This window comes from Microcaecilia unicolor, chromosome 5, assembly GCF_901765095.1.
Source record: "Microcaecilia unicolor chromosome 5, aMicUni1.1, whole genome shotgun sequence".
Classification (NCBI taxonomy): Eukaryota; Metazoa; Chordata; class Amphibia; order Gymnophiona; family Siphonopidae; genus Microcaecilia; species Microcaecilia unicolor.
In genome coordinates, this window is record NC_044035.1 from 18,973,714 (window position 1) to 18,992,057 (window position 18,344).

The 18,344-nt window shown below is 47.7% G+C and overlaps 1 protein-coding gene across 1 annotated transcript in view; it reads right to left on the minus strand.

The window, feature by feature from the left end:
* Positions 1-412: 412 nt before the first annotated feature.
* CASP7 (caspase 7) overlaps positions 413-18,344 on the minus strand; it is a 75,720-nt gene continuing 57,788 nt past the window's right edge. The window contains exons 5-7 of the mRNA XM_030202710.1: positions 14,031-14,206; positions 10,607-10,745; positions 413-1,177 (exon numbers count right to left, since the gene is read on the minus strand). Of these exons, the coding sequence (XP_030058570.1) occupies positions 954-1,177; positions 10,607-10,745; positions 14,031-14,206 (539 nt within the window). The 3' untranslated portion in view covers positions 413-953. The remainder of the gene's footprint in view (positions 1,178-10,606; positions 10,746-14,030; positions 14,207-18,344) is intronic.

The window sequence follows — 18,344 nt, forward strand, 5'->3', positions numbered from 1 at the left end:
CTGTCCGTGCCAAAACTTTGGCTGGTTTGCAGATCAGAACAGTTTTGTTTCCCAGCCTGCAGTGCTGCCAGTGGCTTAGGCAAGGGTGGGCCTGGGCCCCACCCAGTAGCAGCACACGTATGATGTGGCTGGCAGGGATCCCCAAGCCCCACCAGACGAAAACTCCCAACAACTGTCCCTCCTGCATACCTTGTAAATAGCAGATCTTTGCCTGCGGTGAGCAGCGACTGATACATACTGTTTGCACCGGCCCCACAGCCTTTCCCTCTGACGTTTTCCCCGCCTAGGCGGAAACAGGAAGTTGCATCAGAGGGAAGGCTGTGGGGCCAATGTGAGCGGTGTGTGTATTAGTTGCTGCTCGCTGCCGGTGAAAATCTGCTATTTGAAAAGTATGCGGGGGAGGGGGGGGGATGTTTGAGAGACCATATGGCATGCAGGCGACAGAGGGAGAGACCCCATCACTTGTGGGACAGGGCGGAGTTCTTCTGTCCACCCAAAACCGGGTGTCTGGCTTCGTCCCCTCAGCGCTGCTATTAGATCTTCAGACCTATACTGATAACGTTAATCAGGAAGAAGCAGTCATGTTGCATCTGAAAATACCAGTAAAGGAGAGCTACTAAAAAGGCAGAGGCAGGTGTTTAAGTCTCCGATGACATGCTCTTAAATTTCATTGTTCAGGATTTCCTTCTAAGAAGGAAAAAAAAAAAAATTAACAAATCTGAGGTAGATGGGAAGACAGCCCCAAGGGCTATTGGGTGTATGAATTCCTAACATACGTGAGGAGATGACATGACGGATCCCAAGAACCAAAGATAATAAAGTCCACAGGTAGTGACTGACATCCAGAAATGCCTCTCCCCACCCAAACAGTCGCAGCCTTTCAGGCGTCAGCCTTCTGTAGAGCAGACGGCCACCGGTTTTATACTTCCCCGAAAACAACTCGCAGTTTTGATTCAAAAGTACAGTTCTTTAGTGAGCATGGAGACCACGCAAGGTATCTGCTTCTTTGCACAATAACGCGAGTCGTCAGCCCAGGACTCAAAGCTGGTAGCCACAAGGTAGTTGACCCTGGTGAGGATCTGCAAGACCTCGAGTTCTTTCCCATGGTTGTTGAGCACGTAGCACAGCGCCTGCACGAACCAGGAACCCTTTCCAGGGTTTCTCCAGGAGTAGTAGCCTGTAACGAGGAAAACAAACCCGATCAGAACAGAGGAAAATGACATTGTAATAAGATAAAGGGACAGGTACGTGAATCCTAGTACACATTCAGAGCCTACTTTCAATTAGGAAAAATCTCTTGCAATCAGACGGAGATGGTGTTGGGCAGACTTATACGGTCTGTGCCAGAGCCGATGGTGGGAGGCGGGGCTGGTGGTTGGGAGGCGGGGATAGTGCTGGGCAGACTTATACGGTCTGTGCCAGAGCCGGTAGTGGGAGGCGGGGCTGGTAGTTGGGAGGCGGGGCTGGTGGTTGGGAGGCATAGATAGTGCTGGGCAGACTTATACGGTCTGTGCCAGAGCCGATGGTGGGAGGCGGGGCTGGTAGTTGGGAGGCGGGGATAGTGCTGGGCAGACTTATACGGTCTGTGCCAGAGCCGGTGGTGGGAGGCGGGGCTGGTGGTTGGGAGGCGGGGATAGTGCTGGGCAGACTTATACGGTCAGTGCCAGAGCCGGTAGTGGGAGGCTGGGCTGGTTGTTGGAAGGCGAGGCTGGTGGTTGGGAGGCGGGGCTGGTGGTTGGGAGGCAGGGATAGTGCTGGGCAGACTTATACGGTCTGTGCCCGGAAAAGGACAGGTACAAATCAAGGTAAGGTATACACAAAAAGTAGCACATGTGAGTTTATCTTTTTGGGCAGACTGGATGGACTGCGCAGGTCTTTTTCTGCCGTCATCTACTATGTTACTATGACCTAGTGAAGAATTTCCTTACTGGATTCTAACTTGCATTATTAGAGGTGAAATCTCTGCCGTGCAGCTCCGTTTCTGCAAAAATCAACTTGGTTATAAAATGAAACAAAAGAAAGTGAATTTTCCTTAATCACGAGGAAGTAAACAGAGATAATAAAGTGAGAGAATAAAGCCGAGCCTGTGGGATTACATTAAGAAACTGGCAGAATGCATAGGCCTTGCCGTTTTAATCTGTCACCACCTTCTAATACGTTTTCATTTCTTCTGGACTTTGCAGCATTATTAACCATATCTCAAACAATTATTACTCTATTTACCATTAACTTTCTTTGCTTGATGTACAATTTCTCATCCATAATAGATTTTCTAAATGTTAAACATCCATAGCTATCCCAGTACGTTTATGATACTGTATGGTAAAAGTGGATTCTTACAACATATTACTTTCTTGTGCATTATTCCTTGTTATGTATCCTATACTGTTTATTGTAAGCTGCATTGAACTCCAACTTGTTGGGGATAATGTGTGATATAAATATCACAAATAAATATATAAATATTTACTGGGAAAAAAAAAAAAAAAGATTAGAAACTACATGTAGCAAGTTGTATCGCTCCATGGTGCGACCGCACCTCGAGTATTGTGTCCCATTCTGGTCGCCGCATCTCAAAAAAGATATAAAGGAATTGGAGAAGATGCAGAGAAGGGCGATGAAAATGATAAAGGGGATGGGACGACTTCCCTATGAGGAAAGGCTGAGAAGGTTAGGGTTCTTCAGCTTGGAGAAAAGACGGCTGAGGGGTGATATGATAGAAGTCTACAAGATACTGAGCGGAGTAGAGCGGACAGATGTGAAGCATTTGTTTACACTTTCAAACAATAATAGAACCAGGGGACACAAGATGAAGCTAGAATATGGTAGATTTTAAAACAAATAGGAAAAAGTTTTTCTTTACTCAGCGTGTAGTTGGACTCTGGAACTCATTGCCGGAGAATGTAGTGACAGCGGCTGGCCTTAAGGAATTTAAAGGGGTTTGGACAGATTCCCGAGGGAAAAGTTCATTGAACATTATTATTATTTTTTTTTTTTTTGGGGGGGGGGGTTGCCGGGTTCTTGAAGCCTGGATTGGCCGCTGTCAGAGACAGGATGCTGGGCTTGATGGACCCTTGGTCTTTTCCTAGTATGGTGGTGCTTATGTACTTTTCCATCATTACCACACCTTATTCCAGAAGGGTCGTAAGCTACATTCACTGCTTAACATCAAGTTACGCAAAACGTTTAAGTGTACAGCTCAGTGATCAATGCATGAAGGACTTTTCCACACCCACATTATTACATTGTTATTTACATTTCAGCTATTACCCCTCAATGCAGAGAAGTAATGCACAGACTCCGAAGGCTTAATGCACAGTTTTTAATGCTTGGAATTAAAACTCCCGGACTGACATGGTTCACAATGTTCCCTTTAATCTGCATACAGAACCATTTAATGAAAAGTTTAGGGTATAACTAATGTTGTTTTTTTTTTTTAAGATTTTGGCAGCGAGATACAAGTGAGATCTCTGGACAAACCAGGAACCCTTTCCAGGGTTTTTCCAGGAGTAGTATGCATGTAGATTATTGTAAATTCTTCCTTTTTATTTTTATTGTACACTGTAAACCACCATACATAGAAACATGACGGCAGATAAAGGCCATATGACCCATCCAGTCTGCCCATCCTCTGGAACCCCTAATTCTTCCTGTTCCTAAGCGATCCCACATGCTTATCCCATGACACAGTCCTCGACTCCACCACCTCCACCGGCAGGCCATTCCACGCCTCCACCACCCTTTCTGTGAAATAATACTTCCTTAGGTTACTCCTAAGCCTATTCCCATTATGACATCACAATATGAGCTCTGGTTACCAGAGACTGAAACTCTTCACACTAAGGGGGGAAAGTAAGCCAATAGGACAATTGAGCCATTGTGACATCACTGATGAGGTTGGCTCTTAGGCATTGGTGGAATAGAAACATAGAAACATGACGGCAGATAAAGGCCACATGACCCATCCAGTCTGCCCATCCTCTGTAACCCCTAATTCTTCCTGTTCCTAAGCGATCCCACATGCTTATCCCATGACACAGTCCTCGACTCCACCACCTCCACCGGCAGGCCATTCCACGCCTCCACCACCCTTTCTGTGAAATAATACTTCCTTAGGTTATTCCTAAGCCTATTCCCATTATGACATCACAATATGAGCTCTGGTTACCAGAGACTGAAACTCTTCACACTAAGGGGGGAAAGTAAGCCAAGAATAGGACAATTGAGCCATTGTGACATCACTGATGAGGTTGGCTCTTAGGCATTGGTGGAATAGAAACATAGAAACATGACGGCAGATAAAGGCCACATGACCCATCCAGTCTGCCCATCCTCTGTAACCCCTAATTATTCCTGTTCCTAAGCGATCCCACATGCTTATCCCATGACACAGTCCTCGACTCCACCACCTCCATCGGGAGGCCATTCCACGCCTCCACCACCTTTTCTGTGAAATAATACTTCCTTAGGTTACTCCTAAGCCTATTCCCTCTTAACTTTGTCATAGGCCCCCTCATTTCAGAGCTCTCCTTCATTTGGAAAAGGCTCTCTTCCTGGACATAAATGCCCTTGAGTTATTTAAACATTTCTATCATGCAGTGGCGTTCCTGGCCTGGATGGCACCCGGGGCGGAGCGCCGATGCGCCCCCCCTCCCCCCGCTAGATGACACCTCCCCCCTCCGGTGAAATGACACCCCCCCGGGTGCACGCCGCTGGGGGGGGGGGGGTGCGCCGCCTGCTCCTCCAAATTTGCTAAACTTGGTTTGTTCGCTGCAGCTCCCTCTGCCCCGGAACAGGAACTAACCTGTTCCGGGGCAGAGGGAGCTGCAGCAAACGAACAAAGTTTAGCAAATTCGTAGGAGCAGGCACGTGCCGCGGCACCCCCCAGCGGCGTGCACCCGGGGCGGACCGCCCCCTCTGCCCCCCCCCCTTGGTATGCCACTACTATCATGTCTCCTCTCTCCCTCCTCTCTTCCAGCGTATACACGTTGAGGTTCATAAGTCTGTCCCTATAATTTTTGCATTCAAGACCGCTTACTAATTTTGTACCCGCCCTCTGGACCGACTCCATCCTGTTTATATCTTTCCATAGGTGCGGTCTCCAGAACTGCACGCAGTACTCCAAATGGGGCCTCACCAGAGTCTTATACAACGGCACTATCACCTCCTTTTTCCTGCTTGTCATACCTCTCTTTATGCACCCAATCATCCTTCTGTCTTTGGCCATCGCTTTTTCTACCTGTTTGAAAGCTTTAAGGTCGTCAGACACAATCACCCCCAAGTCCCGCTCTTCCTTCGCATACTGAAGCACTACACCCCCTATACTGTACCGTTCCCTCGGATTTTTGCGACCCAAGTGCATGACCCTGCATTTTTTGGGATTAAACAGTAGTTGCCAAATATTGGTCCATTCCTCTAGCTTCGTTAGGTCCTTCCTCATGTCATTCACACCCTCCAGGGTGTCCACCCTGTTGCAGAGTTTAGTATCATCTGCAAAGAGACAAACCTTACCAGACAGCCCTTCCGCAATATCGCTCACAGAGACGTTAAAAAGAGCTGGCCCTTGGACCGATCCCTGCGATACTCCACTGACGACCTCCTTTTCTTCAGAGCAAGCTCCATTTACCACCACCCTCTGTCTCCTACCATTCAAACAATTTTTTACCCAATCCGTTACTCTAGGTCCCATACCGAGGGCACTCAATTTATTTATCAGTCGCCTGTGCGGAACCGTGTCGAAGGCTTTGCTGAAATCCAAGTCTACCACATCAAGCGCCCCTCCCACGTTCAACTGTTTGGTCACCCAGTCGAAGAAGACAGTCAGATTCGTCTGACATGACCTGCCACTAGTGAAGCCATGCTGCCTCGGGTCCCGCATTCCATGTAGTTCAAGAAATCTCACAATCCTCCTCTTTAGAAGCGTTTCTATTAGCATACTCACCACCGAGGTCAGACTGACAGGTCTGTAATTCCCTACCTGCTCCTTACTTCCACTCTTGTGCAAAGGAACCATATCCGCCCTTCTCCAGTCCACCGGGACCACTCCAGTTTCTAAGGAAACATTGAAGAGGTCCGTCAGCGGAGCCGACAGAACTTCTCCGAGTTCCTTAAGCACCCTCGGGTGTATCCCATCAGGCCCCATCGCTCTGTCTACTTTTAGTTTGGCAAGCTCCTCACGAACACTGCCCTCCGTAAACGGGTCTTGGTCTACCATACCTCCATCCCCTTTAGCCTTTGCTTTCTGTAGCCCTACCCCCGGTTTTTCATTCGTGAGCACAGAGCTAAAATAATCGTTAAGCAGTTCAGCTTATCGTCTTCCACATATTTCTCTCCCTCAGCTTTGAGCCTCACAATGCTATTATGGCACTTCCTACCCTCCTCTCCTCCTTCCTGTACACATTAATTGATTTGATTACTTTATTTTTTGTCTATTAGATTGTAAGCTCTTTGAGCAGGGACTGTCTTTCTTCTATGTTTGTGCAGCGCTGCGAACGCCTTGTAGCGCTATAGAAATGCTAACTAGTAATAGTAGTTCCTCTTGTCACTTACATAGTGGAGGAGTGGCCTAGTGGTTAGGGTGGTGGACTTTGGTCCTGGGGAACTGAGTTTGATTCCCACTTCAGGCACAGGCAGCTCCTTGTGACTCTGGGCAAGTCACTTAACCCTCCATTGCCCCATGTAAGCCGCATTGAGCCTGCCATGAGTGGGAAAGCGCAGGGTACAAATGTAACACAAATAAAATAGATACTATTGGAGATTCTACATGGAATGTTGCTACTGTTGGAGATTCTACATGGAATGTTGCTATTCCACTAGCAACAATCCATGTAGAAGGCTGCGCAGGCTTCTGTTTCTGTGAGTCTGACGTGACTCACAGAAGCAGAAGCCTGCGCGGCCACATTGGTGATCTGCAAGGGCCAACTTCTACATGGAATGTTGCTAGTGGAATAGCAACATTCCGTGTAGAATCTCAAATAGTAGCAACAGTGGAGGAGTGGCCTAGTGGTTAGGGTGGTGGACTGAGTTCGATTCCCACTTCAGGCACAGGCAGCTCCTTGTGACTCTGGGCAAGTCACTTAACCCTCCATTGCCCCATGTAAGCCGCATTGAGCCTGCCATGAGTGGGAAAGCGCAGGGTACAAATGTAACAAAAATAAAATAGATACTATCGGAGATTCTACATGGAATGTTGCTACTATTGGAGATTCTACATGGAATGTTGGTATTCCACTAGCAACATTCCATGTAGAAGCCTGCGCGGCCACATTGGTGATCTGCAAGGGCCGACTTCTACATGGAATGTTGCTAGTGGAATAGCAACATTCCATGTAGAATCTCAAATAGTAGCAAAAGTGGAGAGAGCTAACATAACACATATTATTTTTGGAGGTATGTTACACATTGGTTTTAGTTCCTTTACATCTTTGGTGATTTTTTTGACTTTTGTTTTAAAGACGCTACTCCCTGGGTGGTTTTTAGCCGAGCAATCAAGCAGAGTAGGTGTTTGTGCACACTTGCCAGCTCTGGTTTTATTCCATGTTTTCAGTTCAGTTTCACTTTGCTTTCTATAGTGGACTGTTGCTAGTTAGTTCTTTGTATCCTTAAGGCAAGTGTAGAGATTGAGAGCTCTATGCATATAGCCTGTTTGTGTTATGTTAGCTCTCTGTTTATTTATTAAATAAGATAACAACTGCTATGGTGATTTATTATCATTATTAAAGGAAGACAACTTTTAAAATATATAAATAAACTTTTTTTTTTTAAGTCTCCAAGTAGCATACGGAAAGTTTTTCCTTCTTTTTTCCTTACTTTTTGCAATTTGTTTGCAGTGTCCTCACCTTGATTGAGGAAAGCACCCTGCTTGTTTTTTTACGTTTCAATCTCATGTCCTGCTTGGACTATTGTGAGTTATCTATGTTTTTATTATTTTGATTATGTATGTTTTCAAGTAACATTATAGTAATAGATTAAGGTATTCATCCAACATATATGCCATTCCTTTCTGAGAGAGATAACTGATAACAAATGACATTTTAAATAAGTATTGCCATAGAATTCTTTTTGTGAGTTTTATTGAGTGATAAAATTGTATGAGGTATTTTGTATTAATTGTTGCGAGTCCGATTCTTTATATATATAAGTATAAATGATATTTTATTATGTTAATTATTGTTTGGACTATTGTTCTTATGCTATCTCAATCAGTTATCTCTATTTCAGATTATTATCATATGCATAACAGAGAATTTATGGTTATGTCTTATTTGTGTTACTCAAATTTGTATGTTTGTAAACATAGGTTTATGCAAGTTTTTATGTTTATTTCCTCGACGATATTTGATTTCTCCTTCCAAGGGTTTGATTGATTTTATATATCTGATTTGGTTTCTTTTTCATTATTAACGTTTTATGATATAGTGTTATACAAATATATATGTTTTTAATTGTATTTGATTTTATTTGCTTTTGTAGAGCCCCTGACGCAGCCCTTGTGGGCGAAACACAGTCGGTGTCGGGCGAATCTCTGAAAATAAAGCTTTGAACCATATCACTGATTGATCTGCTTTGTTTGTCTCCACGTTGGATTTTGCGGATGGCTTGCCATCTTGTTTCTTAGGAACATAAGCGTCGCCATGCTGGGACAGACCAAGGGTCCATCGAGCCCAGCACCCTGTCACCGACAGCGGCCAAAAGAACAAGCAATTTGTCCCGCCCATCCTAGAAATACTGTATTATTCCCCCGTCCATTCAATAACATTCTATGGCTTTTCCCTCCAGGAAGCCGTCCAACCCTTTTTTGAAGTCCGCTAAGTTAACCGCCTTAACCACTTTTTCCGGCAGCGAATTCCAAAGTTTAACTTCGCGTTGAGTGAAGAAATATTCCGCACAGTGTGGTAAATTTAAAATGAATCGGAGGACATTTATCTCTATGGGGCCCTTTTACTAAGCCACATAGGCGCCTATGCGCGCCCAATGAGCGTCAATTTTGAGTTACTGCCCGGCCACCGCGTGGCCCTTGCGGTAATTTCATTTTTGACGCGCGTCTGCTATGCGCGCTGCAAAATCATTTTTATTTTCTGGCACGCAGCAAAAAACGGGCGGTAATCGTCATTCTACGCGTGCAGACGATTACCGCGTGAGACCCAATGGCCACGCGCCAATTTTTATTTTGCCGCACATCCATTTTTGGCAACATTTTTTTTAAAAAAATGAAAAAAAAAGGCCTTTTTTTTTACAGGCGCATCCAAAACACGCGTCTACACTAGCGCAGCCCATTTTTTGGCACACCTTAGTAAAAGGGCCCCTTAGAAAATAGTTTTCTATGCGTTTCAGTTTCCACATGGTTCGGAATGTTTTCTTTGTAGTGTGGTGGGAGGCGGGGATAGTGCTGGGCAGACTTATTCGGTCTGTGCCAGAGCCGGTGGTGGGAGGCGGGGCTGGTGGTTGGGAGGCGGGGATAGTGCTGGGCAGACCTATATTGTCTATGCCAGAGCCGGTGGTTGGGAGGCGGAGATGGTGCTGGGCAAACTTATACGGTCTATGCCAGAGCCGGTGGTTGGGAGGCGGGGCTGGTGGTTGAGAGGCGGGGATAGTGCTGGGCAGACTTATACGGTCTGTGCCAGAGTCGGTGGTTGGGAGAAGGGGCTGGTGGTTGGGAGGCGGGGATAGTGCTGGGAAGACTTATACGGTCTGTGCCAGAGTCGGTGGTTGGGAGGCGGGGATAGTGCTGGGCAGAATTATACGGTCTGTGCCAGAGTCGGTGGTTGGGAGGCGGGGCTGGTGGTTGGGAGGCAGGGATAGTGCTGGGCAGACTTATACGGTCTGTGTCAGAGCCGGTGGTTGGGAGGCGGGGCTGGTGGTTGAGAGGCGGGGATAGTGCTGGGCAGACTTATACGGTCTGTGCCAGAGTCGGTGGTTGGGAGAAGGGGCTGGTGGTTGGGAGGCGGGGATAGTGCTGGACAGACTTGTACGGTCTGTGCCAGAGCCGGTGGTTGGGAGGCGGGGCTGGTGGTTGGCAGGCGGAGATGGTGCTGGGCAGACTTATATGGTCTATGCCAGAGCCGGTGGTTGGGAGGCGGGGCTGGTGGTTGGCAGGCGGGGATAGTGCTGGGCAGACTTATACGGTCTGTGCTCTGAAGAGCACAGGTACAAATCAAAGTAGGGTATATACAAAAAGTAGCACACGTGAGTTGTGTTGTTGGGCAGACTGGATGGACCGTGCAGGTCTTTTTCTGCCGTCATCTACTATGTTACTACATAAGTATACCCAACACTATTTTATCCTCGGCAGTTGAGAACAAACATCCCAGGCCTAGTACTGTGGAAGTGAAAGTGAACCAGGAAACAAAAGGAGACTTCAATGCAGTTAAAAAAAAGAAGCAATTGTACACCTCTCCCCTCCTTTGTACTGCCCTAAAGCTTTACAATTCCCATGATTTCGAATAAAGGCATTTCTTGAAACTGGCAGTTCTAGCTTCTCGTTTCTTACATTGTGTACACACAGACTGACACGAACTTCCTTGATGAAAATTATAACAGAACTCTTTCTGAGCTGCCAGCTACCTCGACATGCTCAGCAGCATTCCTAAAGCAAGATTCACCTTACCTGGCACAGTGGAGTAGGCGAACAGGAAATCCGCCTCGACTGGGATCTTGTGTCTGGGGCTGGCATCTGTTTCCAGAGAGTCGTCAGCAGACCCGGAGTCAGTTTGTATTCCGTCATCAAACTCGGAGCCCCTGCAAGCCTGTAGCGAGGTGAGATAGATGGTTTTAGGCCATAAGAACCTAAGCGTTGTCGTAACAGGTCAGACCAAAGGTACATCAAAGCCCAGCATCCCGTTTACATTCACGGCTAGTCAAAGCCACAAGAACCTAGCAGGCCCCCGAAAAGCAGCAAGATTCCACGGTATTTAATCTCAGGGATAAGCAGCATCTTTCTCCAAGTCCATCTGAACATCAGTTTATGGATTTTTCTTTTAGAAATGTATCTAAACGTTTTTTTAATCCCAGATATGCTAACTGCTTTAACCACAAGTTCCAGAGCTTAACTAAGAGCAAAAACATATTTTCTCCATTTTGTTGTAAATGTTTCCAAGTCTGCACTTTTTGACTAGGACACTACTGGATAACGCAATAAATACAATTTTAAGCCAGCTGCTATATTTGACCACAATCAAATAGTAACATAGTAGATGACGGCAGAAAAAGACCTGCACGGTCCATCCAGTCTGCCCAAGAAGATAAATTCCTATGTGCTACTTTTTTATTTGTACTGTCCTTTTCAGGGCATAGACCGTATAAGTCCGGCCAGCCCTATCCCCGCCTCCCAACCACCAACCCCACCTCCCACCACCAGCTCTGGCACAGACCGTATAAGTCTGCCCAGCACTATCCCTGCCTCCCACCACCGGCTCTGGCACAGACCGTATAAGTCTGCCCAGCACTATCCCCGCCGCCCAACCACCAGCCCCGGCACAGACCGTATAAGTCTGCCCAGCACTAGTCCCGCCTCCCAACCACCAGCCCCGGCACAGACTGTATAAGTCTGCCCAGCAAATAGAAAACACACATAAGAGCATTTAGCAAACCAAAGGGGTGTGCTCAATGAACCTAAGAACATAAGAGTAGCCATACTGGGTCAGACCAATGGTCCATTTAGCCCAGTATCCTGCTTCCAACTGTGACCAATTCAGGTCACAAGTACCTGGCAGAAACCCAAATCGTGGCAACATTCCATGTAGAACCGCAAATAATAGCAAGATTCTGGAATCCTAAAGAGTGACAAGATTCCATTCAGAATCTCAAGGAGTAGCAACATTACATGAAAATTACAATTAAAGGCAAGGCCAGTATCATTTGTGGTTACACAGTTTTAGGGGGTCCTTGTATTAAGGCACATAGAGGGGCATGATTGAACGGGGCCAGCCATCTCTATGGGCGGCCATCTCAGTGAACGGGCAAAGCCAACTGTATTTTCGAAAAAGATGGCCGGCCATCTTTTTTTTCGATAATACGGTTGGGGCCGGCCAAATCTCGACATAAATGTTGAGATCGCCGGGTTTCAGATGGTCGGCTTAGGTTTTCACCCATAATGGAAACCGAAGCCGGCCATCTCAGACCCGGCCAAATCCAAGCCACTTGGTCGTGGGAGGGGCCAGCATTTGTAGTGCACTGGTCCCCCTGAAATGCCAGGACACCTAGGGGGCACTGCAGTGGACTTCAAAAATAGCTCCCAGGTGCATAGCTCCCTTACCTTGTGTGCTGAGCCCCCCAAATCCCCCCTCCAAACCCACTCCTTACAACTGTACACCACTACCATAGCCCTTAGGGATGAAGGGAGGCACCTAGATGTGGGTACAGTGGGTTTGGGGGGGGGGTGGTTTGGAGAGCTCAATATTTACCACCACAAGTGTAACAGGTAGGGGGGGATGGGCCTGGGTCCACCTGCCTGAAGTGCACTGCACCCAATAAAACTGCTCCAGGGACCTGCATACTGCTGTCAGGGAGCTGGGTATGACATTTCAGGCTGGCAAAAAAAGTTTTTTTTTGGGTGGGAGGGGGTTGGTGACCACTGGGGGAGTAAGGGGAGGTGATCCCCGACTCCCTCCGGTGGTCATTTGGTCCTCCTTTTTGAAGATTGGTCGTGTAAAAAAGGAACCAAGTAAAGCCGGCGAAATGCTCGTCAAAGCCGGCTTTCTTTTTTTCATTATCGGGCGAAGCCGGCCATCTCGTGAGTACGCCCCCGTCCCACCTTCACTACCCTACTGACACGCCCCCTTGAAGTTTGGCCGGCTCCGCGATGGAAAGCAGTTGAAGCCGGCCAAAATCGGCTTTCGATTATACCTATTTGAAAACAGGTCCCCGTCGGGACCTTTGCCTAATACACTAGCCAAGTTGGCGTTACTTCAAGGATTATTAGAGAACATTCACAGTGACGATCTTCTACAGTTTTTGAGCCATTTTGCTGTGCAGCTTAAGCTAAGTATTATTTTTGCACTATTTGGTTGTTGGTAGAAATTTAATTGAAAATTCAAGTTTTGAAATTTTGATCTACTTGACAACCCTTTTTCGGGGAGGTTTTTCTAGACCAATGATGACTTGTTTGACTGATCACACTTAAAAGGTGGTTATAAATTCCACCACTGCGGATTAAGGTCTTAATGAGGTCTTTCCCTCGCTATTTTTGAAATAGTGACTTGGGTTCCTGTATTTCCTGTTTACCATATTTGGTATTTAGAATTGTTCGTGAAAACAGGTGCACCAGTAGCTGCAACACCCACCAGCCTCTCCCCCTCTCCCTCACCCCACCATTTTCATTCATCATCCTCACCTCTCTCTCCCTCTCTGAACCCTCCCATTCCCCACCCCACCAGTCTTCATCTCTCACAGTGTCACCACTGCTCCTTCAGGCCAATAACTTCACCTCCTTCATCTGACCTCTGCTGGTGTTCAAAGAACTGCATTTTCAGTACGTGGTTTGCAAGGTGCAAACCAGTAGCGTAGCCAGAGTTTAATTTTTAGGTGGGCCTGGAGGTGGACTGGGTGGGCACAGGCCTCGCATTTCCTCTCCACCCGCGACAGCCCCCTCCCTGCACATGGTCAGTTTTACTGACCTGAAGCGCCGTTCTCCCTCCAGCACCGGCGATTCCCATAGCCAGCCTTCTGCCAGTGCGCGTCGCCAGAGCCTCTTCTCAGGCGTGTCCCGCCTACTCTGCAACTTCCTGTTTTCTGCAAAGGTGGGACGCAGGAAGTTGCAGAGTAGGCGGGACGTGCCTGAGAAGAGGCTGGCTTTGGGAATCGCCGGTGCTGGAGGGAGAACGGCGCTTCAGGGCAGTAAAAGTGAGCAGACCACGCGGACGGGGAGAGCGGGCAGAAGGGGCTGGGCGGGCCTGGAGCAAAAGTGGCTGCACCCATGGCTAGGCCCCTGGTGCAAACTGACTACCCTTGGCATAGTACGTTTTCTGCCGTATATGAACTTTCAAGGACTCGTAGGTTCCATGTAAATATTTTTCCGCTCATAAGGCTATTACCTGGATGAAGAAAAGCTTAGGCTTTCCTACAAGAGACTTGCAGTTGTCCCCTCTGAACAGTGAGGTTAGTGTCTTTATCGAAATGGATCCATCCGTCCCATAAATAAGGCCTTCTTCTCCGTGGCTTAGGAGGATGCAGGCAAAACAGGCACAGTCATGATGGCTTTCTTCAGCAGCTGTAAAATAATAAAACATCTTTTTAGCCGTTTCTATAAGCTTTATTGGAAACCAACATATAACCCTGTAACTCACTAAGTGATGTTAAGCCATGAAGTAAGACCCCCGTGTGGTTGGGATCTGACTGTGACTGGGCAGTGTTTGAGGAATGATCTAGAAAGCTCCCACTAGCTTACTCTCTGGCAGGGTTACCAAATGTGTCATTGGGGGGGGGGGGGGGGGGGGGGGGAGGCTGGAGCAAGGTGGATGGGGTGGTGAATTGTGAAGCGTTGCGTACGACTGGTAGCGCTGTAGAAATGATTTGTAGTAGTAGTAGTGTGTGCCATGGGGGGGGGGGGAGGGCTGGAGCAAGGTGGATGGGGTGATGTGTGCCATGGGGGTGGAAGGCTGCAGAAAAGTGGATGGGGTGGTGTGTGCCATGGGTGGGGGGGAAGGGCTGGAGCAAGGTGGATGGGGTGATGTGTGCCATGGGGGTGGAAGGCTGCAGAAAAGTGGATGGGGTGGTGTGTGCCATGGGTGGGGGAAAGGGTGGAGCAAGGTGGATGGGGTAGTATGTGCCTGGGGAAGGGGGGAAGGGCTGGAGCAAGGTAGATGGGGAGGTGTGTGCCATGGTGGGGTATCCACTCTGATCCACTCAGGGCCTCCGCTCTAGGTGCCGTGGGGGCATTTTTCTCTTTACATCTAATCTTCTTCCCAGTTGCTAAAGTACCTCAGTCATTTATGGCCCCTATTCACATTCTCTTCCTAGCTCTGTCCCTTCCTAATCTTTTCCCTCACCCCCTACCTCTCTCCGCTACAGGAACTCACTGCCCATCCATCGACTTCATCACCTCACCTTCTCTCCTACCCTCTTGGCTTTTAATCTCCACCTCTTTCTTCCGTCCATTTTGCCTTCCCCATTCCACCTTCGACGCCTTCGTGGCCACACCTCTCCTACTCTCCTCCGCTCTCTTTTACTCCTTCTCTTACTCTCAGCCGGTGACATCAATCCCAATCCTGGCCCCCCTCACCAACTATTATCCCAACTCTACAGATCTCACCGCGACCTCTCTAACCTCATCTCTATTTCTCTACTCCCCATCTCTTCTCTGCCCTTCTCTTGCGCCCTATGGAATGCCCGCTCTATCTGTAACAAACTCGCCTATATCCAGGACCTCTTTATCTCGCGTCACCTCCATCTGCTCGCCATAACAGAAACCTGGCTCTGCCCTGATGACTCTGCTTCAGTCGCAACCCTGTGCCATGGCGGTTATCTATTTTCACATACTCCTCGCCCTGCTGGCCGTGGGGGCGGTGTTGGACTACTACTCTCTCCCTCCTCCAGATTTCAACCCCTTCTTCCACCTCAATCTCACTGTTTTTCCTCCTTTGAAGTCCACTCTATCCGCCTTTTCTCTCCTCTGCCTCTTCGAATAGCGGTCATTTATCGTCCCCCTGATAAGTCCCTTTCATCCTTTCTCAGTGACTTTGACGCCTGGCTTGCCTTCTTCCATGATCCTTCCTCCCCCTCTCTCATCCTTGGTGACTTTAATATTCCTGCTAATGATCCTTCCAACTCTTACATTTCCAAGTTACTCGCTTTAACGTCCTCCTTTAATCTCCAACTAGGGTCCACCTCCCCCACTCATCAAAATGGTCACTGTCTTGATCTCATCTTCTCCTCCAACTGTTCACCCTCTAGTTTCCTTGCCTCTGATCTTCCCTCCTCTGATCACCATCTTATAACTTTCACACTTAAATCTCCTCCCTCCCAGTCCCGTCCTCTTTTATCTAATTTATCTAGGAATCTTCACGATATTGACCCTTCATCTCTATCCTCCCATGTTTCAAACCTCCTCTCTACTGTGGCACCATCCACGTCTGTCAACGAGGCTGTTTCTTCTTACAACAATACTCTATCCTCTGCCTTAGACACTCTTGCACCTTTGATGACCCGCCGTGTAAGGCGTACAAAACCCCAACCTTGGCTGACTTCTAATATCAGCTACCTACGTTCCTGTACCCGCTCTGCCGAACGCCTCTGGCGGAAATCTCTGGCCCTTGCTGATTTCTCACACTTTTAAGTTCATGCTGACCTCCTTCCAATCTGCTCTTTTACGTGCCAAACAGGATTATTATATCTAACTGACCAACTCTCTTGGCTCTAATCCTCAACTTCTCTTCACCACATTGAACTCTCTCCTCAAGGTGCCCCCTCCCCCTTCATTATCTCCTCAGACCCTTGCTGAATTCTTTCACAACAAGATTCAAAAGATAAACCTTGCTTTCTCTACCTCACCACCTCTCCCTCCACTAGTCCGTTCCCCTCTCTCTCCTTCCCCTCATTCCCTTTCCTCCTTTCCTGAAGTTACTATTGAGGAAACTACACTTCTCCTTTCTTCTTCAAAATGTACCACCTGTTCCTCTGATCCCATTCCCACCCACCTTCTTAATGCCATCTGTCCTGCTCTTATTCCTTTATCTGTCACATTCTCAACCTCTCACTTTCCACTGCGACTGTCCCTGCTGCCTTTAAACATGCTGTGGTCACACCTCTCCTTAAGAAGCCTTCACTTGACCCTACTTGTCCCTCTAATTACCGACCCATCTCCCTTCTTCCTTTTCTCTCCAAATTACTTGAGCGTGCTGTTCACCGCCGCTGCCTTGAGTTTCTCTCCTCCCATGCTATTCTTGACCCACTACAATCTGGTTTTCGCCCTCTCCACTCAACCGAAACTGCGCTTACTAAAGTCTCCAATGACCTATTACTGGCTAAATCCAGAGGTCAATATTCCATCCTCATTCTTCTTGATCTTTCCGCTGCTTTTGACACTGTCGATCACAGCATACTTCTCGATACCCTGTCCTCACTTGGATTCCAGGGCTCTGTCCTTTCCTGGTTCTCTTCCTACCTCTCCCTCCGCACCTTTAGTGTTCACTCTGGTGAATCCTCTTCTACTTCTATCCCTCTGTCTGTCGGCGTACCTCAGGGTTCTGTTCTTGGTCCCCTCCTCTTTTCTATCTACACTTCTTCCCTTGGTTCATTAATCTCATCCCATGGCTTTTCCTACCATCTCTATGCTGATGACTCCCAAATCTACCTTTCTACCCCTGATATCTCACCTTGCATCCAAACCAAAGTTTCAGCGTGCTTGTCTGACATTGCTGTCTGGATGTCTCAACGCCACCTGAAATTAAATATGACCAAAACCGAGCTTCTCATTTCCCCCACCAAACCCACCTCCCCGCTCCCCCCGATTTCTATTTCTGTTGATGGCTCTCTCATTCTCCCTGTCTCCTCAGCTCAAAACCTTGGGGTCATCTTTGACTCTTCTCTCTCCTTCTCTGCTCATATCCAGCAGATTGCCAAGACCTGTCGTTTCTTTCTTTACAACATCCGTAAAATCCGGCCCTTTCTTTCCGAGCATTCTACCAAAACCCTCATCCACACCCTTGTCACCTCTCGTTTAGACTACTGCAATCTGCTTCTTGCTGGCCTCCCACTTAGTCACCTCTCCCACCTCCAGTCGGTTCAAAACTCTGCTGCCCGTCTCGTCTTCCGCCAGGGTCGCTTTACTCATACTACCCCTCTCCTCAAGACCCTTCACTGGCTCCCTATCCGTTTTTGCATCCTGTTCAAACTTCTTCTACTAACCTATAAATGTACTCACTCTGCTGCTCCCCAGTATCTCTCCACACTCGTCCTTCCCTACACCCCTTCCCGTGCACTCCGCTCCATGGATAAATCCTTCTTATCTGTTCCCTTCTCCACTACTGCCAACTCCAGACTTCGCGCCTTCTGTCTCGCTGCACCCTACGCCTGGAATAAACTTCCTGAGCCCCTACGTCTTGCCCCATCCTTGGCCACCTTTAAATCTAGACTGAAAGCCCACCTCTTTAACATTGCTTTTGACTCGTAACCACTTGTAACCACTCACCTCCACCTACCCTCCTCTCTTCCTTCCCGTTCACATTAATTGATTTGATTTGCTTACTTTATTTATTTTTTGTCTATTAGATTGTAAGCTCTTTGAGCAGGGACTGTCTTTCTTCTATGTTTGTGCAGCGCTGCGTACGCCTTGTAGCGCTATAGAAATGCTAAATAGTAGTAGTAGTAGTAGGGGGGGAAGCTGGAGCAAGGTGGATGGGGTGGTATGT